Source organism: Paroedura picta, chromosome 3, assembly GCF_049243985.1.
Source record: "Paroedura picta isolate Pp20150507F chromosome 3, Ppicta_v3.0, whole genome shotgun sequence".
Taxonomy (NCBI): Eukaryota; Metazoa; Chordata; class Lepidosauria; order Squamata; family Gekkonidae; genus Paroedura; species Paroedura picta.
Genome location: NC_135371.1, coordinates 32,979,985 through 33,001,467, shown reverse-complemented (window position 1 = coordinate 33,001,467; position 21,483 = coordinate 32,979,985). Strand labels below are relative to the sequence as shown.

General features: G+C 40.8%; 1 protein-coding gene across 1 annotated transcript; it reads right to left on the bottom strand.

Annotated features, from left to right (window-relative positions):
• Positions 1-482: 482 nt before the first annotated feature.
• Positions 483-21,421, bottom strand: EDEM1 (ER degradation enhancing alpha-mannosidase like protein 1). Its single transcript, XM_077325248.1, has 12 exons — positions 20,761-21,421; positions 16,369-16,441; positions 15,195-15,298; positions 13,161-13,332; positions 12,232-12,415; positions 9,751-9,925; positions 8,941-9,061; positions 8,106-8,276; positions 5,889-5,962; positions 5,151-5,247; positions 4,603-4,788; positions 483-3,889 (listed from the first exon to the last, which is right to left on the bottom strand). Exons 1-12 carry the CDS (start codon positions 21,258-21,260, stop codon positions 3,800-3,802), a joined length of 1,947 nt encoding a protein of 648 aa, XP_077181363.1. The 5' UTR covers positions 21,261-21,421; the 3' UTR covers positions 483-3,799.
• Between the last annotated feature and the right edge of the window lie 62 nt (positions 21,422-21,483).

Below are 21,483 nucleotides of genomic sequence, written 5' to 3'. Positions count from 1 at the left end.
GGAATTGTAGTCCGTGAACGTCTGGAGGACCACAGGTTGACTACCCCTGCTCTAGACCACTTTTAAAGCGGGCTGAACAGGTAGTGTTTTTATAAAAGGAGCTTTAATCTCCATAAGCAGATATTCAAAAGGATTTCCAATGGAAAGGACAACACAGGATTGTCTCTACAGTCAAGTAAACCAACCCACTAGAGTCATGATTCAAAACTAGTAGCTGTCCTAAAACACAGCCACCCAGCCAGTGTCACTTGGGTACAAACAAACAAAAATCAGTGACTAGGAAGTAAGCTTTATGAGGTTGATGAGGACCTTCACACAACCCTGAAAATAGTGAAACTGAATGGTCAAGCTCACCTGTTAATATACAATTGCACAGAAAAATACAGTATATCATTCCTGTAATGAAACCTGTCTCCCTCACAACGGAAGCTAGTCACACCTCTTATCTTCTTGTACCTGGCACGAACAAGAAAATTCACCAAAACAGTAAGAAATATTACTTTAATACAAATTATACATAAAATCTACAAATTTTTAATGCTAACATTTCTCAGAACATCTGATACTTTTATAAAATTTTCAGCTCCCTCACCATATATTAAATATATATTTTGTAACAATGTCATGTCAAGCTGAAAAACAAACAAACACATATTGCACATTATAGTGATAAATTAAGAATGGGCTATATGGATTGGCAAGTTATCCAAGCAAATATTATAGACTTGGTCATAACACTAAGTTTTGCAATAGGAAAAAAAAAATTGGTCACTTTTCATGAACAAGAATGTCATTTTACAGGAAGTATCGGTACACTTCCAGTGTACTTTATAAGTGGGAGAAAAATTGGGAATCTCAGAAGTCTTGCCATGTAAAATTAAAGTAAATCTAGTTACCGTAGAATCCTAATTCAGTAAAACATCTTGGGTGCAATTTATGCTAATACATATTAGCATACATTAATATATTGTATTGTATTAAAATGTTGTGAACCGCCGCGAGCCGGTTTCCGAGAGCGGCGGTCATACAAATCAAATAAATAAAATAATAATAATATCACTGAATGATTCTAGCACATATTAGAGACCATATTCTCAGATATCACATTCAGTTAATCACTCCTAACAAAATGAAGTTGAAATGTTTGGCTAGACAATTTAGAAAGGAATATGCTACTTGTAACAGAAGCATGCCTGTACTAAGAGTGCCCTTGTGTCAGAATTTGAAACTCCAATTGTGTGACTAATAAAAGTCCTTTAGCGCCTTTGAAAAAATAGCATTTCAAATATATTATTTGGCAAAACAAGTCAAAGTGCAAATCGTTGTGTGGACACTCAGTATTTAAGCAAGCACAATCTTGAATAAATGACGCAGCATGACATGCAACCTAACTTACAGAGAATTTTTAACACTCAAACACTAATGCAGATATGATGGAAACATTTTACACCTGATAGGATCCACTAAACCAGGGGTAGTCAACCTGTGGTCCTCCAGATGTTCATGGACTACAATTCCCATGAGCCCCTGCCAGCATTTGCATTGTAGTCCATGAACATCTGGAGGACCACAGGTTGACTACTCCTGCACTAAACAACTTAAGACAGCAATCCGTTGCTGACAACATGGATTACAGCAGTGGTAAATTGAAATTAGTTTGCATTTTGCTTCCCTTTGAGGGCTTGAAGCTTATGGCCAAAACCTGAAGAACCACAAAACTAGCTGCGAATCCAAGGAAACTGAAGGTACGTTTCATTTCCCCAATCCATAGGCCAAACTATTTTTCAAACAAAGGATTTCAAAAAGTACTTATCTCCATGGTCGATGAAGCAGCAGATTTTGTTGTTATAAAAACATACAATTAACACTGCAAAGCTATTTGCACAGCCATAAACAGTGCTCTGGATCCTGGCTTGTGTTTTTTCACTTCACGCTGCCATGTGAGAAAACTCAAGCCATCATCTTCAAGTAGTCAGCTTTTTTGCTTTAACGCACCCTGCTCCCAATACTCCCTTTTGCCAGGCATTCTACCTTAAGCTCTCCAGTAAACATGCCTATCTGGAACTGCTTGTCAGCAGCCCATTCAGGTCTATACCAGCTTTCCCCTCACACCTTTGAGATATGATATGCTGAAAGTACTGTCTGGTTTCCAAATTAGTTGAGCCTAAGGCTAATTCTGGAGATTAATGAAAGCATGGGCTCACAGGATTTTTATTTGGTTAATCTCTCAAATTTCCCTTCAAATAACAGCAATGCTGTAAAATAAAAATAGTCAGTTTATTCAAACAAAAATATTCTGTGCAAACAGAAGTCTACTTTAAGATCCCTGAGATTCACTTGTTTAAAGCAAGTCCTAATTATTTCCATGCTAAGCCCTAAATTTACTTGCAACATAAGTAGTATATGTTCCATGAACAAATGGGCCAAATTAAATAGTAAAATTGATATTTACACATTTTAGTGTGAAATTTGTTCTAAATGTCATATGGACAAAGAGGAAAACATTTCAATTTTGATTTTTTTCCCCTTGATTAAAGTACTAAAAACCATCTTTCAAATTATTTTTAAAAAAATCTCTTGAAAAGATATTCTTCAAAATGTTTAAAATACTTGTTGGACATGCTTAAATTTTATTCTGTGATATAATGAAAGAAAGCAGATGCGACTCTCCATCCTTCTAGCCACTGGAGTATGAAAACCAGGACAGGGAAAAACTTCTTACAGAGAAGGAAAACCATTAAGTAAATACTTAATTTATGTGTGTGGAAGATAGCAAGTACAATCCTGAAATACCTGGGATGTTAAGAGTTGATATTATTCCAGCATAAATTATTCCAAAATCAATTTCTTTTGGTAAGAGCTACACCTCTTAGTATTCTTCTGAGTAACACATTAAGAAGGCACTAGCTCCAAAAGCTTGCATATTATTACTACAAGGAATGTAAATTTCAGATTATGCATTAATTAAGGTAGATTTCCCAGAGAGGCACAAAAAAGGGAGTGAATATGAAGAACATTGTGAAAGACTCATCAAATAAGCAATGCAAGATGGTAAGATGAGCGAGAGATTCAAGTGGCTTTGTGCATTTTCACCTACTAGAAGGCACCTTTTTCTTTTAATTTACTGGTTCCAGAAGCTAGTAAACTCTACATACCCCTGCATGTGCAATTCAAATTAAGAACACTGCTTTCAAAATCAGCCTAGATGTTCGTCCTGAACACGGTGATGCACTATTTCTGTTGGCATTACATTGCCATAATGCCATATCACCAACTAGACATTTTGAGTAAACCAGAACCTAGGAATATCCCTTCTACCTGAGCAATAATTAGCATTGTTTATTGCTAATAAAAATGTTCTAATTTAGCACGGTGAGAGAAGATTGCACACTCCCTTGCTCTCCCCCCCCCCCCCCCCAGAATATATAAAATTTTAAGTCTCTTCCAACTGTACCTGCCGACAATACAACTAAAATGTGGTTGCAAGACAGCATTTCTGGCACAGCCCAGTTGTTTTTTTTTTTGTTTTACTCCAGGCAATCTTTAAGGAGTCTTCACCAACAATAAGAGAACTGAAGTTTCATGAGAACTTCGTTTGTATGTGCCCCTTTTTTGCTGCCCTGCAATTAGGACAAATGCACTCAGCAGCAGACATCCTTCCAACACTTGAATTCTTCCTGAAGTCATCTATCTATGACTACTTGAGCCCTTATGCCCATTATGAGCTGCATAGTTCAAGAGGCACGGCTGCTTCAGATGTAGCCTTGCGATCTTCCGTATTACTCCGTGAGAGCTATGTTCAGATCAAGCCCACCATCTGATCAATTTGTCTCATATAAATACTCTTCAATGGCAGCAGGTATCTCCTCTCATCGGGTACTCTGTTGCACTGCAAGCAAAAAATAAATTGTTTAAAGTGATTGGGGTTTTTTAAATTGAAATAACTGGTTAGCCAGGCTCATGATTCCCATACTGTTTGTAAAGACATTCAAGCACAAAGGATGTTTCTAGACACATACAAAATAATGTAAAGCAAAATGAAGACACGCTCGTATAGTGCTTCTGCCAACTTGCCATACATGTGCTCCGCCCTAGGCAGATATAGATTAAATTGAATGCTTGGGTTTTTAAGAAGGTTGCTACACACTGGAGAGCTGGTGCAGTGTGGCAATTAGGACTGCCTGACTAATATCTGGAAATGTGTGCATGGACCTCGTCCAACAGGTCTCTAGCTCAGAGAACTACAGCTTTAGCAATGACTTGAGGCAATGGCAGCAGAGCTCTCCATGCTTAAAAAGAGGAATCCCTTCACCATCTTTGAGAAACATGACATCTTATTGGGGCATCCATTAATACTGCTTTGGGAGAGTCCAGGATACCTCTTGGCAAGATTTATCTTTGTAAAAATTGGGCAGTTTTTTGATAACTGATGGCTTTTCCCTCGTTAAGCTATCAAAGATTCAAGGAAGGAGACATTCCCATAAGATGATAGCACATGTGTTTTTTAAAGTCTGCATGCTCTGGTCAAATAGGACGTTCTACATTTGAACAGTAGGCTCTCTGCTACACCTCATTATATAAACCCAGCTTATTTATACTTACATTAGAAATGGAACTGTTTGCTCTGAGTTCATGACGCTTTATCTTTCCAGCTTCCCTCTCCTCCTCAGGGAAGGTATCTTGCCATAATGAAACACGCAGGCGTTTATCCAGCGACACAATGTGCCCTTCTGTTGTAAACATGAATCTATTTCCTGATTTGTGCACAGGATTTTCTTCATCGAACAACTAGCAGGGAAGATCACAAAGATCATTAATACAGCCTCAAGCTTAGAACAGCATATCTGACAATAAGACTGCATTAACAGATTCACCTAGTTATTGCACACGGCAAGTGGCAGATTCCTCTACAGCAAAGCTACACACATGCTCACAAAAACAACACACATTCCAAAACATAAAAATATGCTGGCAGCATACCACAATCATTTCATACGCCTCCATCTGCCAGTATGATATATATGCAGACAATAATAATGAAAACTACAGCAATTATCATTGATTGCTATCATTTGTTTAACAGGTGCAAAGCGCAAGACTATTTAATACACAAGTATCCAAACTGACCACTGGGTAAAATATAAACATACCAAATACAAGTATTTACACGTTTCGCTAAGAAAAAAGCTCTCCATCCGATCTTCTTTGGACTTCTCTATGACATGGTGCAGGGTAGCATAGCCACATCTGAAAAGCAAATGGAATTTTTATTTGACATCACTTGCTTAGCCTCAATCCCCAATAAGATGCCACAAGGGACTAATAAAATTCTATTTGTTTTGCTCAAGCTACTACCACTATTGAGCTGAGCTTCACAAATGTTTGTATTCTTTGAACATTGAAGTAATCTTTAAAATTCATTCAGAAGTAGGCATAGCTGCTTAATGAATATGTAAAGGTAAAGGTATCCCCTTTGCAAGCACCAGGTCATGTCTGACCCTTGGGGTGACGCCCTCCAGCATTTTCATGGCAGACTCAATATGGGGTGGTTTGCCAGTGCCTTCCCCAGTCATTACCATTTACCCCCCAGCAAGCTGGGTACTCATTTTACCAACCTCAGAAGGATGGAAGGCTGAGTCAACCTTGAGCCAGCTGCTGGGATCGAACTCCCAGCCTCACGGGCAGAGCTTTCAGACTGCATGTCTGCTGCCTTAACACTCTGCGCCACAAGAGGCCCCTGCTTAATGAATAAAGGGGCACAATTCAAAGTAATAAAACTTATTTCACAAATAACTGAAAATAAAATATTTGCCATAAATTCAACATCTCTGCCTTCTCCAATAATTAAACGTTATTACCAATGTGAAAAGAAGAGGATGGAAACTAACTTTGCCTTTGTGTATTTCTCCAGGCTCTGAAGAATATCCATTCCTACATGGAGATAAAAAGGATTCTTTGTGGCCTAAATTAAAAAAGGGAAATAAATTTAAGGACAATGGACAATACTTTTTTATTTTTCTAAGGCAGAGAATGTGAAACAATAAAAGCAAAGTACTTCACTCAAGTCTAGAAAGGACAACTTCTTAAACAGTTTACATTTTTAAGTGATTAGTGTCACACAACCAACACTAATCTGAAAAACAACCAACCTTACTCTTCTAAAAAGTCTTTGCTTTCCCCAGTATCTGTTGAATGCCTTTCTACAAACCAGGTTACTTTTTTATATAAGTAGCTCATACTTCTTCAAAAACATAGGACCTGTAGCAGGCAGACTGAGACCCTTGCGAGATTTCAAGTTTCGACTGTATGAGCTCAGATACACCTCTTTTATCTTGCTTAGTATACATGTACAGCTCCATAGTAACCCCTTACTAGCTCTTTTGCTGCTGTTGCTGCTGCTGTTGCCAAGAAAGTGTGTCCCTGGCTAGTATTATGGAAAGAAAATAGTGCATGGAGCACAGAACTGGATAGTCCTCCTGCCCTTTCATAAACCTCTCCCCTCCACTCTGAAGGATATTGGAGTGGGGGTATAACAAAATCACGTGGATGTGATTAGCATACTCTCTTCAGCTGAGACCAACAGGAGATTCAGTTGCCAGAGTTGTTTGGAACCATTCACATAACTCCAGCAGTGTCTCAGTGAGTCCTAGCCTTGCAGGTACACAGCAAGATGTTTGGAGAGGAAGACTGCAACCTAATTCTGAGCTATCAATATTCATTCAGTAACAAGTCCCAATTTGCTTAATGGGAATGCCTTTCACACAAGTATCCATGGAATGCAGACTTAAAAGAAATTCCATCCAAGGTCATGTTTGCTATACCAGCTCTGCTCTGAAGCTCTCTACATTTTTAATATCACTTCAAATTAGCTTTAGGGACTGTTTGTAAAAATCTGTCAAACTTTGCAATTTACATCATCCCTTTCACATTTTGCCTGACTTCTACCCACATATCATCCCTCTATTTTTTGTAACCGCTCCCAGGTACAACATTCTATAGAAAACCACTTGAGAAACAGAACAATAAGGGGAACTGGATTCTCTGTGTCAGCAGTTTTACTCATTAATTAGCCAGCATTACAAGTTCTTACCTTTAACTGCGTGGGATTGAGCTCCACTTAATTCATCTTAGCGTATTATGATGAAAACATGTGCATAATCCAACAACAAAACAGATAGCAAGAAAAAGAACACTGTGCTCTCCCAATGACTGCCCCATGTACAAGATGCAGGGGGGGGAGGATTTTCATCTGAAACATTATGCCAAGTGATGGTGGTCTTCAGAGTATCCAAGGGACAGCATAAGAGCAGAGGAAAACCCTGCAGGCTCTTGTCAAGGAAGCACGTCCCAGCCAGGGGTCCCGTCCACCCCAGGAAGGCCTGGCGCAGCCTTTCTTGGCCTCGAAGAACCTGCATGAGGCGGGGGGGAGGGGCAGAGTCCAAGCTAGCCCTCCCCTTCACCCCAGGAAGCCTCACTGAGGCGAAAAAAGGCCACTCCAGGCCTTCTTGGGGCAAACTTGCCTCCTCAAGTCCAAGCCAGGGCTCCTGTTCACACTCAGAAGTCCTAGCATGGCCTTTCTCGGCCTCAGGGGGGGGGGAGGCTAGTGCCCGTTGTATTTTACAGTACAACGAGCTTTTCTGCTAGTGTAATAATAAATAAATGAATGCTTGAATGAATGAAAAGAGAGTAACAGCTTAGTTACCTGGATCCCAGAAACAGATATTCAAAGAGAAAGCCCTCAGAACACAATTAAATCAATCTTCCCATTTAACTTTTTTAAGTGTTTTTGCTAGGGATTACAGGGCTCAAAGAACAGTCAATTTATGAGAGAGCAGTTGTCTGATTTACCACACCACAAGCCACGTTTCAGAAAATTATACCTATGCTGTGGTAGCCATGGATTCAAAATGCATATCACCCAAAAGGATGTATTTTATACTACCCAAAAGCTTAAGGACAAAATGTCTGAGTTGCTTCCTGGCAAGACTTAGTCCATGAAGCATATTTGTATGATTGCATCCAGGATCCCAAGAAGTGGGGAATAAAAATTTGCTTAATGAAAAAAATGTATTTCTCACAAGGATTTTAAGAGAAAATGTAAATACCTGATAAAGAAGGTAAGTCGATTCCACTAACTCTGGCCTTAGTGGATAAAAAAGGACATCTGGTGCCTGCAACTGCCAGTTGTATCTCTCTGGAAGAGCTCCATACCGTTTCCATATGGCGTAATAAAATGCATGGAGGCAAATAGCATCTTCCACATCACCTATCAAAACCTGAAGAGAAGCAACAACTGCAAAATCATACACATAAAAGAACAGCTCAATACAGATAAAGAAGACCAATTTTAAGGCTCTGCATTTCTTTCTTTACAGAAGAAATAGTAACAGATACTACAATATCCTTAACTAGTGTGAGGACAACAGTTTTTCCTGAACAAGAATGCTACTGTATGGTGTACATATGAACACTAAATCAGTTCCTGAAGCGCATTACTCTACAAGCCCTCCCATAGCAAAACGTCCCTTGCAGAGGAAACACCGTGGTCTGCTACGAAACTCAAAAAAGCAAGCCACTGCCATGTGGGAGATTGCCCTTCCTGCTACTGTTGCCACCCAGACATGTAACACCCCAGCAATTTCAAGAAATGCTGAGCAGCTGCCTGACGGCTTCTCTATGCTCTGAGAATCAGCAGTGACTTGCTTCTCTACCCTCTTCCTCCACTAGAAGTGGAGATGAATCATTCCATCATAACAAGTAGTTTAACTAGGGCTGGGTTATTCAAGTGCAAGTAAAAATTCAATGCCGGGCATGCAGGCCTTTTGACGGATGCCCATTTCGCTGTAAAAACCAACAAGTTACCTTTCTTATTGGGGAAGCAGATTTTTTTACATCTAAGAAGTTCAATGTTTTCTGTGCTTTCCACCATGCTAACAATACCTGAAGTCCAGGGAAAAATGCCTGAAGAGAATCAATCCAGGTGTTCATCAACTGCCCACTGAACATGTTTACGTTAACATAGAGAGGTGGGTCCCCTTCACCCTCATTACAGGCTTCTCTTCTTTAAAAAAAGAAAAAAGAAAAAAAGAACAAGGATTTATTTAGAATTTGCTCTAGGACAGTGAAACGGTGGCTTACATCTCATGCAGCATCTTTGCTGACAGAAGGATCTCCAGCAAAGGAGGGCAACTCCCCCACTTCCTTCTGCAACTTAAAATACCCCACCCCTGTGCTACCAAAATGTCCCCCCCCCCAGCAAAACAGCTTTCTGAGGCAGTATTTTGAGTAACAGAAGGAGGGAGAGAATAAAACCAGAAAGGTAATTATGTTCCACTGACAGAAATCCTTCCACAAGCAGAGAACCTCTGAGAGTGACAAGCCAAATCTTTATCCATGGAACTAAATATCAATCATACAAACATAGTTTGCTCTTATGAACAGCAACTGTATTAGACCTAAAAGCTGCTTTGTTTTGAAAACAAAAGGGTTAACATTTCCCAAATCAAGTAAAGGGTAGTTAAAACAAGCATTACATTAAGATACCAACACAAGTTTTGGTGAAGGCATCAAAGTAATTGGAAGCCTTGAATAAAAAAATACATAAGTGCTAATTTATTCTACTGTAAATGCTCATTCACAAGTTCTAGAAAAAATGTCTAGAGGCAGATGCAGAGCAAGACGCAAAACCAGAGAAAATGAAACTGTTACACAGAGTTAGGCATGCTAAATATACAAAAAAGCCACACATACCCTCGCCTTAAGTAGTTCTGAATGCTCTGATAAACAGCACTGAACATCTCTAGATCTTCCTTTTCTCCAAAGAGGATATATGACTTCAAAAGATATTCATAGAAGGAGTCTAATCCTGCTCCCAAGCCACTCTGCTTGCCAATCCAATGGCCAGTTTGAATATTCACAACATTGCCTTTGAAGTAAAACACACACAACGACACTTCATTACATATTATCCAAGATAAGCAATGTGTATTACGCAAACTGTATCATACTTAATTGACAAATCTCAAGAAAATTTTTTTTAAAAAGTCACAAGAAAACTAAATGAGTTGGATCCAGCAATACTTTTCTGCTAACAGAGGGTTGCTGATCCCCTCCACACACACATTCCCCTATCCATAGCTGCAGCATTTGGGGGCTGTGTGTTCTAAATCACTGCTGTTCTAAATCACTGCTGTTAACTTTCTTTCTGGTTTTCAATGATGGTTTTCAATACATGACAACAAATGTTACAAAATAAATGCTATAGGAAAAAAACCTTATTTAGTACAGGGATAGTCAACCTGTGGTCCTCCGGATGTCCATGGACTACAATTCCCACGAGCCCCTGCCAGCATTTGCTGGCACGGGCTCATGGGAATTGTAGTTCATGGACATCTGGAGGACCACAGGTTGACTACCCCTAATTTAGTAGATTCTTCACAGAAACCTTCCTAAGGTCATAATTCACTACATTTACAGAAAAACACTCAACTATAGTATTTTGGTTTTGTAACTAGCATAAATGAGATGGCTTAATGTAATAAAAGAAAAGTCATGCCCATCCGTTTGCAAGACTTGAGCAACGATATTAGCAGCAAGACCTCTAGAGGTCATTAATTCACAGGATCACCATAAACCGAAAGCAAGTCGCCAACATTAAACACTCACAACTAGCACAGATGCCTCACCTGCTGATGATTTAATGTAATTCTGTTCCAGTAAACGTAATGCTTTAAAAATACTTCACCAAATATTTCTAAATAGGTCAAAAGGACAACCCTATGATCAATGCAACGGTTAAAGCAGCCAAAAATAGCATCTGTCCAAGAATGCATAAGCCTTCACCACCACCCAAAGGGCTTAGGACAGAGCTATTCCTTCTTCCTGTCCACCCGCCTCCCCCAGCTACATACAGAAGCTGCTTTTGAAAATCTGGAGACTACCGGGAAGAAAGGAATATATGGAACAGAGGTCTGCAAGTGGAAGAGGCACAGAACCACACAAAAATGCATCTACTTGTGCAAGGACAGTATGGATCCAACCTTATGCTTTTTTAATGACTGTATCAATTGATTTTACATGCCAAAAAGAGTAAACATTGACATGTGAATATATTTCTTTGCTGTTTTTAGATAAACGAGTGACACATAAGGACTTTCCTATCCTATGTAGTTGGTGTACAACTTTTTCTTGTAACAATACTGCATACTGGATTCAAGGAAATACCCTTGCTTGGATTGAGTGGTTCTCACATAGAGTATTACCACCAGTTCATTTTTTTGTACTTAAACCATTTCTAGGCTTCCTTTCCACCCAATCAGGGTCCCCAAGACAGAACAATTCTTAATTTAACACAGGCCTTAACATAAAAAGAACACTGTGATACATTCCAAATCTACTATCTTATTGTATCACACACTTCAAAGGGTTGCTTTCTTCAAAAACTTAATCGCTTCTGTGAGTAGTATACTAAAAAAATCAAGACATAATATTAGAGGTGCACAGTACATTTAGGTCACACAGACAGAGGAGCAAGTGCTGGAGGATCTTTCCTACTTCTACTTTACACCAGCAGCCCCCAAGATTCCAAACAGCTGCTGGGGATTGTGGGGGTTTCACAGACAAAATGCCAAAGAGGGCTACTATGAGAAGAGATAAATCAGAAGAAACTGATCCCCTTCTCTATCCATCAACCAAGTCTCTCCTGCTGGAAGAGCCAAGTGTGCCAATTTCACCCTGCTCACTGTGCAGCCCCCCTCCCCCATGCCCAATAACATATTATCCACAACACTGTCACGATCGCCCTCATCACTTTTCAGAAGTCTCAGGACAGTACAGGTGACAGGAAATGTCTGCAACCATGAGTGCCATTGTGCTCACAGGTCACAAGATCCAAGCAGTAGGATTCGCCGCTCTAACACGTCACAATGAGGGGCAGTATACACATTGAATAAATAGATTTTTGGCACACTGTAAATATAAATTAAAGCCTTTGTAATCTCTTTTCAAAGGAGAGAAATATGCATTACAGATTCCTGCAAGAGCATTAATGAGATTATTTGGGTTTGTTGCTTTTGTTATAGAAGTCATGTTATTGGAGGATTCCAACGTAATGTTTTCTGAGATACAATACAGCTGTTTATGCAGGTTTATGTCACTGTTACACTCTTATAAAGACACATGTCCCTGATGATGACAGCCTATAATGAAAAGCGCTGGAAACAGATTAAGTACCTAACAATCCAGTGTCATTGCTCCTTAGATTCCAGAGTGCTTTCACAGCTCGACGGGCTACCCATTCAAAAGTAGAATCTCCAAGAAGACGGCTAAGAATTCCAAATTCCACCAACAAAGAGCCAGCTCCCGCAGTGCAGGTCTCATTATTGCTATCAGAAGGAACTCCAGTTCTTAAATTTACCTGAAAAAGGAAGGGTTTTATATGCTCCTTTCTTCAGTTATACAAAGTTACATTCCTACCCTCTGAGCCACTATTCCCTCCTCCTTATAATCAGTGTATGCAATTATTAAAAGGTGACTCAAATGTTTCAGTTCTCCATTGTGAAATTGCATCATATTCCACAGGGGGAAAAGTCTTGTAAATATCCAGCTAGAGAGCCAGTTTAGACATGGGATGCTATGTTCCTTGAACAGCCCTCTGAACACAACAACACTGACACATTAGTAGATAACCCAGCCTGTCCATTATTGCAGAAGCCTATGCCAAAGTACAGTGGCATATTTTTCAACTGCTATGGATGTATGATAAAGAGAAAGCTGTATATGTAGCCAAAGATGGGCCAGGTCAGAGTTTCATTGAATTGGGGGATAGTCTATACTGGTGGTCCCCAACCACCAAGCCGCGGCTCCCTCTCCCCGCCCCGCCCCCGCAGTAAGAAACTTCCCAGGCTGCAAGCAAATCAGCCGCCAAAGCGGTTGTGCCGCCCATGCGCATTTGCGGCCACGCATGGCGCAAACGCGCACGTGCGGCCGTGTGATCGCCCACCCCGATAGTAATGTTTCGCCCACCCCTATAGTAATGTTTCAAAAACATATATTTAGATAATGTATATAGTAAAATGTTCACAGGTGAAATATATAACATTATGGAAAATTATAAGCAAAAGAATATCTCATGTATGAGTTGACCTTCACAATGCACCTACCCGAGGATAAGGAATCCCAGTTTTAGTGTTCTCAAAAGCAGGTAAAAGCCTTACTGCTAGGTCATGTGCCATATGTAACAGCTCATTATCATAGCCTTTTATAGTCATATCACCAAAAGGTTGTTTGACATCGGTTATTATTATGTGAGCTGAAAGCAAACTTCCCAAAACCCTAGGAGAGAAGAGATTGAACAACATATAAAATCTGCTGCTTTTTAATGAGTTTTCATACTGGAGAAATATTTAGATTTAATCATTAACATTATAATTCACTAGATATAAAGCCTGTTGCATTCAGGAATAAAATGAGTGCTAGACTGGGGGTTTGCAGATGGCCTCTCCCTCCTCCCAGGACCTGGAAAGGCTGCAGACTGGAGGCTCGCAAGCAGGGAACTCACTGGCAGGGACAGCTCTCACACAGCAGGAAGGGAAGTGGAAGGAGGAGGGGGTGGTCAAGGGTGGGGGACGGAAGGCGACTGGCTGACTGCTGGACAGACAGGCCAGCTGGTTGGAGGAGGAGGCACTGAGGGGCAAGCCAGCTGCCCTGAATGGGTGTTAAGCACTAAGTGGCACTTAAGCCATGAAACCAGCTCCTCCTCCTAGGCTTTACCAGAAATATCAACTGGAACAGATAGTGATATAGGTTACCCAGAAAGTATGACTCAAAGTATTTCCCAGAAAAATCTCATTCCCTAATAAATGTAGAATCTAACCTATCATATTTATTTTACCTTTCATTTAGTAAATACGTTTTTTAAAGTATACCATGTTAATTTTGTGCCCCAATATCAACAAATACATTCCAGTATTTAGTTCTGGTTTTGATTTGATCTGGACAGCCAACCAGGTGAATTTATAATCAAATTCTCAATACAGCTCCATCTCTGGATACTAAATCTGTCAGTAAAAGGCAGGCAGAGCAGAGGCAGAGCTATTTTGGCCTCTGAGGAAAGAATCACTGAGGCCAGGTCAACTTGCATGACTCAACCAGGCTCATTAGCTTGCTACTTTTCAACAGCAGCCACACCAAGGATTTGCATTGGTAAATGACTGCTTGCTGATGCGTATGGTACTTTCAGAAACCTTCATGCTAGTGTTACCTCTTTTTATCTTAATTTCTTTTAAACTACCAAGTATTCTAAATCTATGTGTAAAAAATGGGGGGAAATCTACATTCTTGTAATGGATTTTTCAACTAAAAAAGTTCAAAGCAGTTACAAGTCGTGCAGCATACATTTCTTGTTTTAAAACGCTGGAAAAGCATTTGCTCCTTGAGTACATTGGAACTTTTTCACATGAACCAGGTTAAAGACGAACTAGGATTAAGAAAAATCACATGCATGTTAAGAGTTTCTGTACACTTGAATATTCATCTCCCAAAGCAGCTCCACGCACTGTGTTACAGTTCACTTCCAAAGATTTCCCCGCCAAATCTGAAAAACATTTTTTGAGGAAGGGAGCGCAAGAGGCTGTTGGAAGAAATGACAGACTACCGCATACTTCACTTTTATTGAAAGCACATTCAGTAAGCTGTCTCAGTGTCCACCCACCTCTCCCTTTGGCTTCCCAGGGAAGTAATTTTAGTTTGAAATGCATTTGACACTGCATGACTGAACCTGAAATGATATTTTAATTTTCTGCTAGGAATAGTTTAAAATGAAGTTTGTGTCCCATCCATTGCATTTAATATGTGTTTTGTTGTTACTGACTACAAAATCAGAGTCCAGTAGCACCTTTAAGACCAACAAAGATTTATTCAAGGTGTGAGCTTTTGAAAGCTAGCACTCTTCCTCAGACCTTAGAGTGCTTGCACTCAAAAGCTCCCACCTTGAATATATCTTTGTTGGTCTTAAAGGTGCTACTGGACTGATTCTATTGTGCTACTTCAGACCAACACGGCTACCCACTTGAATCTGTTACTGACTATGTTAATTATATCAGTCACCATATTGTTTAAGCAAGTATTTGTTTCCGGTTTCTTCAAGGTGATTAATTATTGCTCAGTATTCTTGTTAGATTTTTAGTAGAACCTACCTGATTGTTGCTTCAAAGACCTGCACAGTCGAATCTGTGTCAAACGAAACTGTCTCTATCACTAATTTCACAGCTTTTTGGAACTCTGAAGAATTTCCCATCACCTTTGAGATAGAAAATGAGTATCAAACGAAAGTTAAGGTTTCAGATGACAAAATTTGTTAACTATATAGTATATTATTAAGTCTCTTAAACAATTATTTCTATTTTTGTGCTTATTAAAAGCCCACCTTTAAAAAAATGCCAAGCTATTGGAGTAAAAAGGAGTCTCAGGCTGCTATTACTTAAACAGAATATCCTACTGTTCTATGATCACTATACAAACTTGCCAGGTATAAAAAAATAACACTCCATTAAATATGCATGGGTAACTACATCAAGACACCATTTACAAAAGATCTAACTCTGTACACAGTAGAAATATAGACTGAGAGTACCAATAGTGACGCAAAAGGAAAACAGAGGTTATAGGTGGAATAGCATTGGAGTATTTCAAGAGAAACAGAATTATAGAGTTCACACTAATAAGAAATTGCAATACATATGCTAAATGAGCTCCAATAACCAAACATTTTAAGATGCACTCAAGTTCACTTACCAGAACAATCTCACTTGTTAAAAAAATCAAATACTTTCCTAAAGTAAGCAACTGCATTGGTTTCATCATGCTTTATAAAAATGTTAAATTTCTTGAATATCTCAACTGTGATCCCATTCTATATAGCTTATACCAATAGATCTTCAGTTATCTGTTACTACACACATATGCAGATGCCACAGAGTTGATACTCCCATAAATATCTCATTGCTTCCAAGTATCTCCAAATCCTGGCACTACCTACACCTCCCATCAATCCCAAAGAAAAAGAGCCTGAAACTGTCTGAAATAAACACAGAACTTGGAGAACAGCCTGCTCCTGAACACCCAGATTACATAAAAGAATTTGATATTTCTGATATCTATTGGAAACCAGCATGCATAGACCTAAAAGATATAGGGAAGAAAGAATATCTAATTTCCTATAATAATCCTCTTCTTTCCTCAGATCGTTGGGAAGTTGTTCAAGGTACCTCAAATCACCATTTACTCTCCTCTTAATCATGATAAACTTTTGATAATTGTTAATATTTTTGTTGTTTCTGCCAGTAATTTAAAAAAACATTTTGAACTCACTGCTAGGGTATCCAATGCATCAATCAGAGTAAGCGAGTAGTTCCCCAGGACATCATTGATATTCAGATTAGAACTGAAATAAATTTGATTAGATGTTAGAAGTATTAGTTTTTTCTATCTGATTAATCTAAATATATAATCTGTAAATCATGTGGCCTGATTGCATGCCTATTTACCTGGAAATAAATCCCAATGAACTAGGCATGGTTTTTCTAGCTAAGTAAGCACTGATTGTATCCTTAGGCACATAACAAAAATTCAGAATAACACAATAAAGTCAGGCCACTGTCACTCCAAATGGACTGTCAGTTCAGCCACATGCAGTTACTCTCATACCAACAGATCTTAATTGCAACTTTCATGAAAGTTACAAGCATGTTTAGAAATTGGGTATAAATGTCCTATTCGTCTGAAATTTTGCTCAACACTTAATAGTTTCAATACAAGCAATATACTTGCGGGGGGGGGGGGGGAGGGGACGGATGATTAGACTTTGATCTGGGAGTTATCCATGAACTGACCGGGAAATGTTCAGCAGACAAATTCATTCTAATTGATGAGATTAAAAAGCATTCCTTTTCATGAAGCTGTTATGGAGTAGCAGATCAGAGCAATGTAGAATGCTGTCCTGCTGATTACACTCATGGTCAATCCATGCTTACTTCTAACCATAAGCTGCCCTTCATATGTCACAACGAACTGAAACTGGACACTAACACAGCTTCTTACACCTCCATCCTCTTCACGCACAAAGCTCAATCCAAAACCATTTGGCTTGACAAAACTCCCTCAGCAAAGCAACAAGTTGTGTCCGTCCACTATCTCAGTTTGTTGTGCAGCATGAATAGAACTACTACATAATCGCCTTTAATGAAAATTTGCATAGAGACAGATCATTATCTCCATGTTTTCAAAGCATATAGCACACACCCTTAAAGAAGAATCCAAAGCTATCAAGAGATACAAACCGCCAGAGTTTAACCTTCTATTCTCACTGAAGAAACTAATACCGCGACTAAAAGGTTTTCTCAGAAACAGATTGTACCCCCCCCCTCAAAAAAAAAAAAAACAGTTTGGTCTAGCAGAAATTTCCTCTGGGTGCATATCCTATCTTTTGATCCAAGATTCAAACTAGTAGTACTATTATCAACTAGGTCCTGCAGCACAGAGGGAAACAGCATGATTTTTAAGCAGCCTAACTGGAAACACTCACATAACTGCTCAAGTTTGACATTTTTATGCAGGAGGAAAGATACTACCAGTGCCAGTTAAGCCACAAAAACATCTGTGAATAAGCATTTCAAAACAAAACTAGTGGGCAAAGAACAGAGAATCTGTGTTGCAGAAAAAGGATTTCTATCTGTTTACAATTGACATTCAATGTCTCAAGAAATTTTGACATTTGTAAGTAATCTACTTAAGAGTACTGAAGTACTCCAACTGAATAACTATTCTATTCTGTGACAAATTAATTTTCAGAAATACAGATTGTGGAAAGCGGTTTATTTAAATTTGACAAACTATCTGTTTTATGTGCAAATAATTCCTATGCAGAGCTGAACAAAAGAAAACACAATAATGGGCAACTATTATTTCACACACTACAATATGAGCCTAACATTCCAAGTTATTATTACTGGTAATTAATTTATCTGGTAATTATTAACCTGTTTCTATACTATGCTATTCAACATCTTGGTCCTTTTTTTCTTTTTACCATCCAAGATAAAGCTAACGAGACTAAAACGGTTTATCATACCATTTTAGATGTAGTAATTTGTTTCCAATGGTGTTTTCGTAAATTGTAATGTTACTGTTATCTTCCCCTTATGCTCCAGAGCATTATTCTATTTTCATTATTTTAAAGGTAAAAATCCTAGGATCTCAAACTACTTTTCAAGAAATTGATGGTTTATTGGAGGCTTATAAGACTAACTTATGTTAAGTCTATTTAAATGAGTCTTATAAATCCCCAATAATTAATTCCATTGGCAATTTGAAATCGCACATGACTGCAAGAATTCATCACTGGCTCCCCAAATATGTAGTTTTGCTCTGAAAGTCAGACACAGAGAGCCTAAATATAAATTATAAGGCATGATGCCCCGGGGGGGGGGGATGTCTCTTTTTGCCCAGCACCATTTCCTTGACTAGTGTTGATTAGTCATGTATTCCCCCTAGATTGGAAGGAGAGAGAAGAAACCATTCAGTCTTTCTTTTCTCCTCCCCCTTCAGTTAAAAGCAGCACTGGTGAGAGAGAATTTATAAATAGCACAGGGTGAACCCCACTATTTATTTATTTATTTATCATACTTATATACCGCCCTCCCCATATTGTGATCCTTCCCAATTCACCCACTCCCATGGCCTCCTTTCCACTGAAAAAAATGACTTCATACAAGTTCTAATATTATGGGAGGAAAAAAGTTTCTCCTCTATCCACTTTCTCTACACCAGGGGTAGTCAAACTGTGTCCCTCCAGATGTCCATGGACTACAATTGCCATGAGCCCCTGCCAGCAAACACTGGCAGGGGCTCATGGAAATTGTAGTCCAATGGACATCTGGACACAGTTTGCCCACCCCTTATCTACACCATGCACAATGCTATGCATCTCTTTCTATTCAGACTGGGTTGCCTTCAAATTCTGCATTTCAAATCAGTCATAATCATAGGTTTATACAGGGGCATTAGAATATTGGTGTTTTTATTTTCAATCCCTTTCCTAATAAATCCAAACATGGAATCTGCTTTTTCAGAGCTGTCTGACGTATTTGCAATAAGTCAATATGGATGGACCAGAAACTTTTCAGGCCACTTACCAATGATATTAATACTCACCTCTAAAGCAGACGTCATGTGGCCATGGCCTTTATTTTAACAGTAACACTGAATGCTACAGTATATCAAACTGCATTTCTCCAAAAGATCACAGATGCATTCCTTGACCTACACTTATGTACTAGCTAAACCAGAAACACAGCAGAGATAGTATCTACAGAGCAAAAACACTGAGGCAGAATCTATTAGCTGTTTCCAAAGCAGCTTATCACAGCCTTAATACCAGACTTTACACCTGAGGGATTCACCTACTACAGCCCCCTCCTGGCAAGAAAGAAAAACACTTATGCAATTAACATAACATCTGTTGATTTTTTTTTTCACAAATAAAAAACAGCCTGAATATCTCAGGCTAAGCCAGCTTTGACAGATCTCAGAAGCTACCCAAGGCTGGCCCTGATTAGTACTTGCATGGGAGACCAACAACCAAGTCCAGGTTGCTACGAAGGCAAGCAATGACAAACCACCACTTTGGGGGTCACTGGAAGTTGACTACAGCTTTGACAGTGCTTTCCATCACCATATCACACACAAGGTGACACCAGTAGATATAGCATGATGGAATCACACTATTATGGACTCTAATAGAGGATGGAGCGCAGTATCAATCAGATACCAGAGAAAGAGGCTTCAGGAACCCACGGACTGACACATTCTTTGCACTTTGGAAAGATGAGTGCACTTCAGACAGGGACTATATAATTGCAGTGTACCAAGAACTGTGACCTCTGCATTTAATCCATGATTCCATTTAAACCAAGGCACACATGCTGAATCATGAAGCAGCAAGTACTTTGATCTCCTACTGATGCTTCTCCAACCCTGATCTTTCACCTTCGGTCACAAAACTCTGATCTGCCTAATACTAGCAGGAGCCTTTGTTCTTGCTTCCCACATCACTGCCCCAAGTATCCCCTCTTCTTGCATTTGCCTCCACATCCTGCAGTCTACAGGGTCGTTCTGTTCCTCCTCAGCTTTTCCCCACACCAGACCACATCCCCAAAGCCAGCAAGGCAAAACTTGGGTGCTCTCAAACTTGAAAGCAACCCCACAGGACCGCACATGTGGACACAGGTAGTGGGCTAGTGAATCAGACTAGAGCAGTAAAGAATCAGGTTCAAATCCTCACCCTGAAGGTGAGGATTTGAACTACTTGACAGGATTGTCATAAAGAGAAAACGAAGGGGGGGAAAGATGGTGAGGCATGCTGCCAAGACAAAGCATCAAAGATACAATCTAGAGAAACGTGACAGATCACCACCGCCTCCATGCCCCTCGGGAAGGGAGAGGAGAGATACTAGAGTTAAGACAGGGAGTAGCAGAGCGTCACCCTAGGATCTCATAGGGGAAGCCTATCAAATGATCCTAGAGGAGTCAGTCCTTCTCTGCCCAAGGGACTACCTCACAGGGCGGTTGTGAGGATAAAAAAGAGCCCGGGAGCAAAATGCTATGAGAAGAGGTAGGGGATGGGGTAGAACAGAGGGGAAGGGCCACCTGGGGCTCCCCCCGCCGGGCTCTTTCCACCCCAGCCCCCCGCCTAGGCCCACTCACGGGTCGTCGCGGTCCGGGCCCCGCCCGCGGCAGTCGATGGGGTTGAGCTCGTCCTGCGGGAAGGCGTGCGCCATGTAGTTGTCGTAGCCGAAGGCGAACATGCTCCTGGCGGCGTCGCGGAGCTGGCCGCGGAGCTGAGGGGGGAAGGCGCGGCTGTAGCGCTGCTCGTACTCGTCGTCGTCTCTGCTGCTGCCGTCGTCGCCCCCTCCGCTCCAGGCGAGGCGCCGGTCCCTGCCCACCGAGGAGCCGCCGCCGCCGCCGCCGCTAGCCCCGGGTCCCCCCCAGGCCCTGCCCAGGAAAGAGGCCCAGTGCGGGGCGGCCAGGCCGGGCGGGAAGCAGCGGCGGTTGGTGGCGGCCTCCTGGGCGGCCGCGGCGGAGCTGCACACGAAGGCCCGCAGGCGCTGCTGGTAGAAGCCCACGCTGGGCCCGGCCAGCCAGAGGAGCGCGTGCCCGGCCAGCCGCAGCGCCAGCAGCGCCAACACCAGCGAGCGCCATTGCATGGTCGGAGCAGTCGTCGTCAGCGCCGCCGCGCGCCCCTGGCACGCGCATACTTCAGGCGGAAGCCTCGCTGGCGAGCAAGTCCGCGCGGGGCCCTGGAGAAGGGGGAGGGGGGCGGAGGGACAGCCAGGGAATCTTTGGCCTCGTCTTGGCTCGGCCTGCCCCGCCCTCGGACTCGGCGGCCTCCAACTCCTCCCCCTTGGGGTCATCGCTGTGACGCGACTT

Coding starts and splice junctions, on each gene's coding strand:
- EDEM1 (XM_077325248.1), bottom strand. CDS start 21,260: ATGCAATGGCGCTCGCTGGTGTTGGCGCTGCTGGCGCTGCGGCTGGCC. Junction 9,926..12,231: donor CAATGACACTGGATTGTTAG/GTACTTAATCTG, acceptor TTTACTTCAAAG/GCAATGTTGTGAATATTCAA. Junction 9,062..9,750: donor CAGAACTACTTAAGGCGAGG/GTATGTGTGGCT, acceptor CTTTTTTTAAAG/AAGAGAAGCCTGTAATGAGG.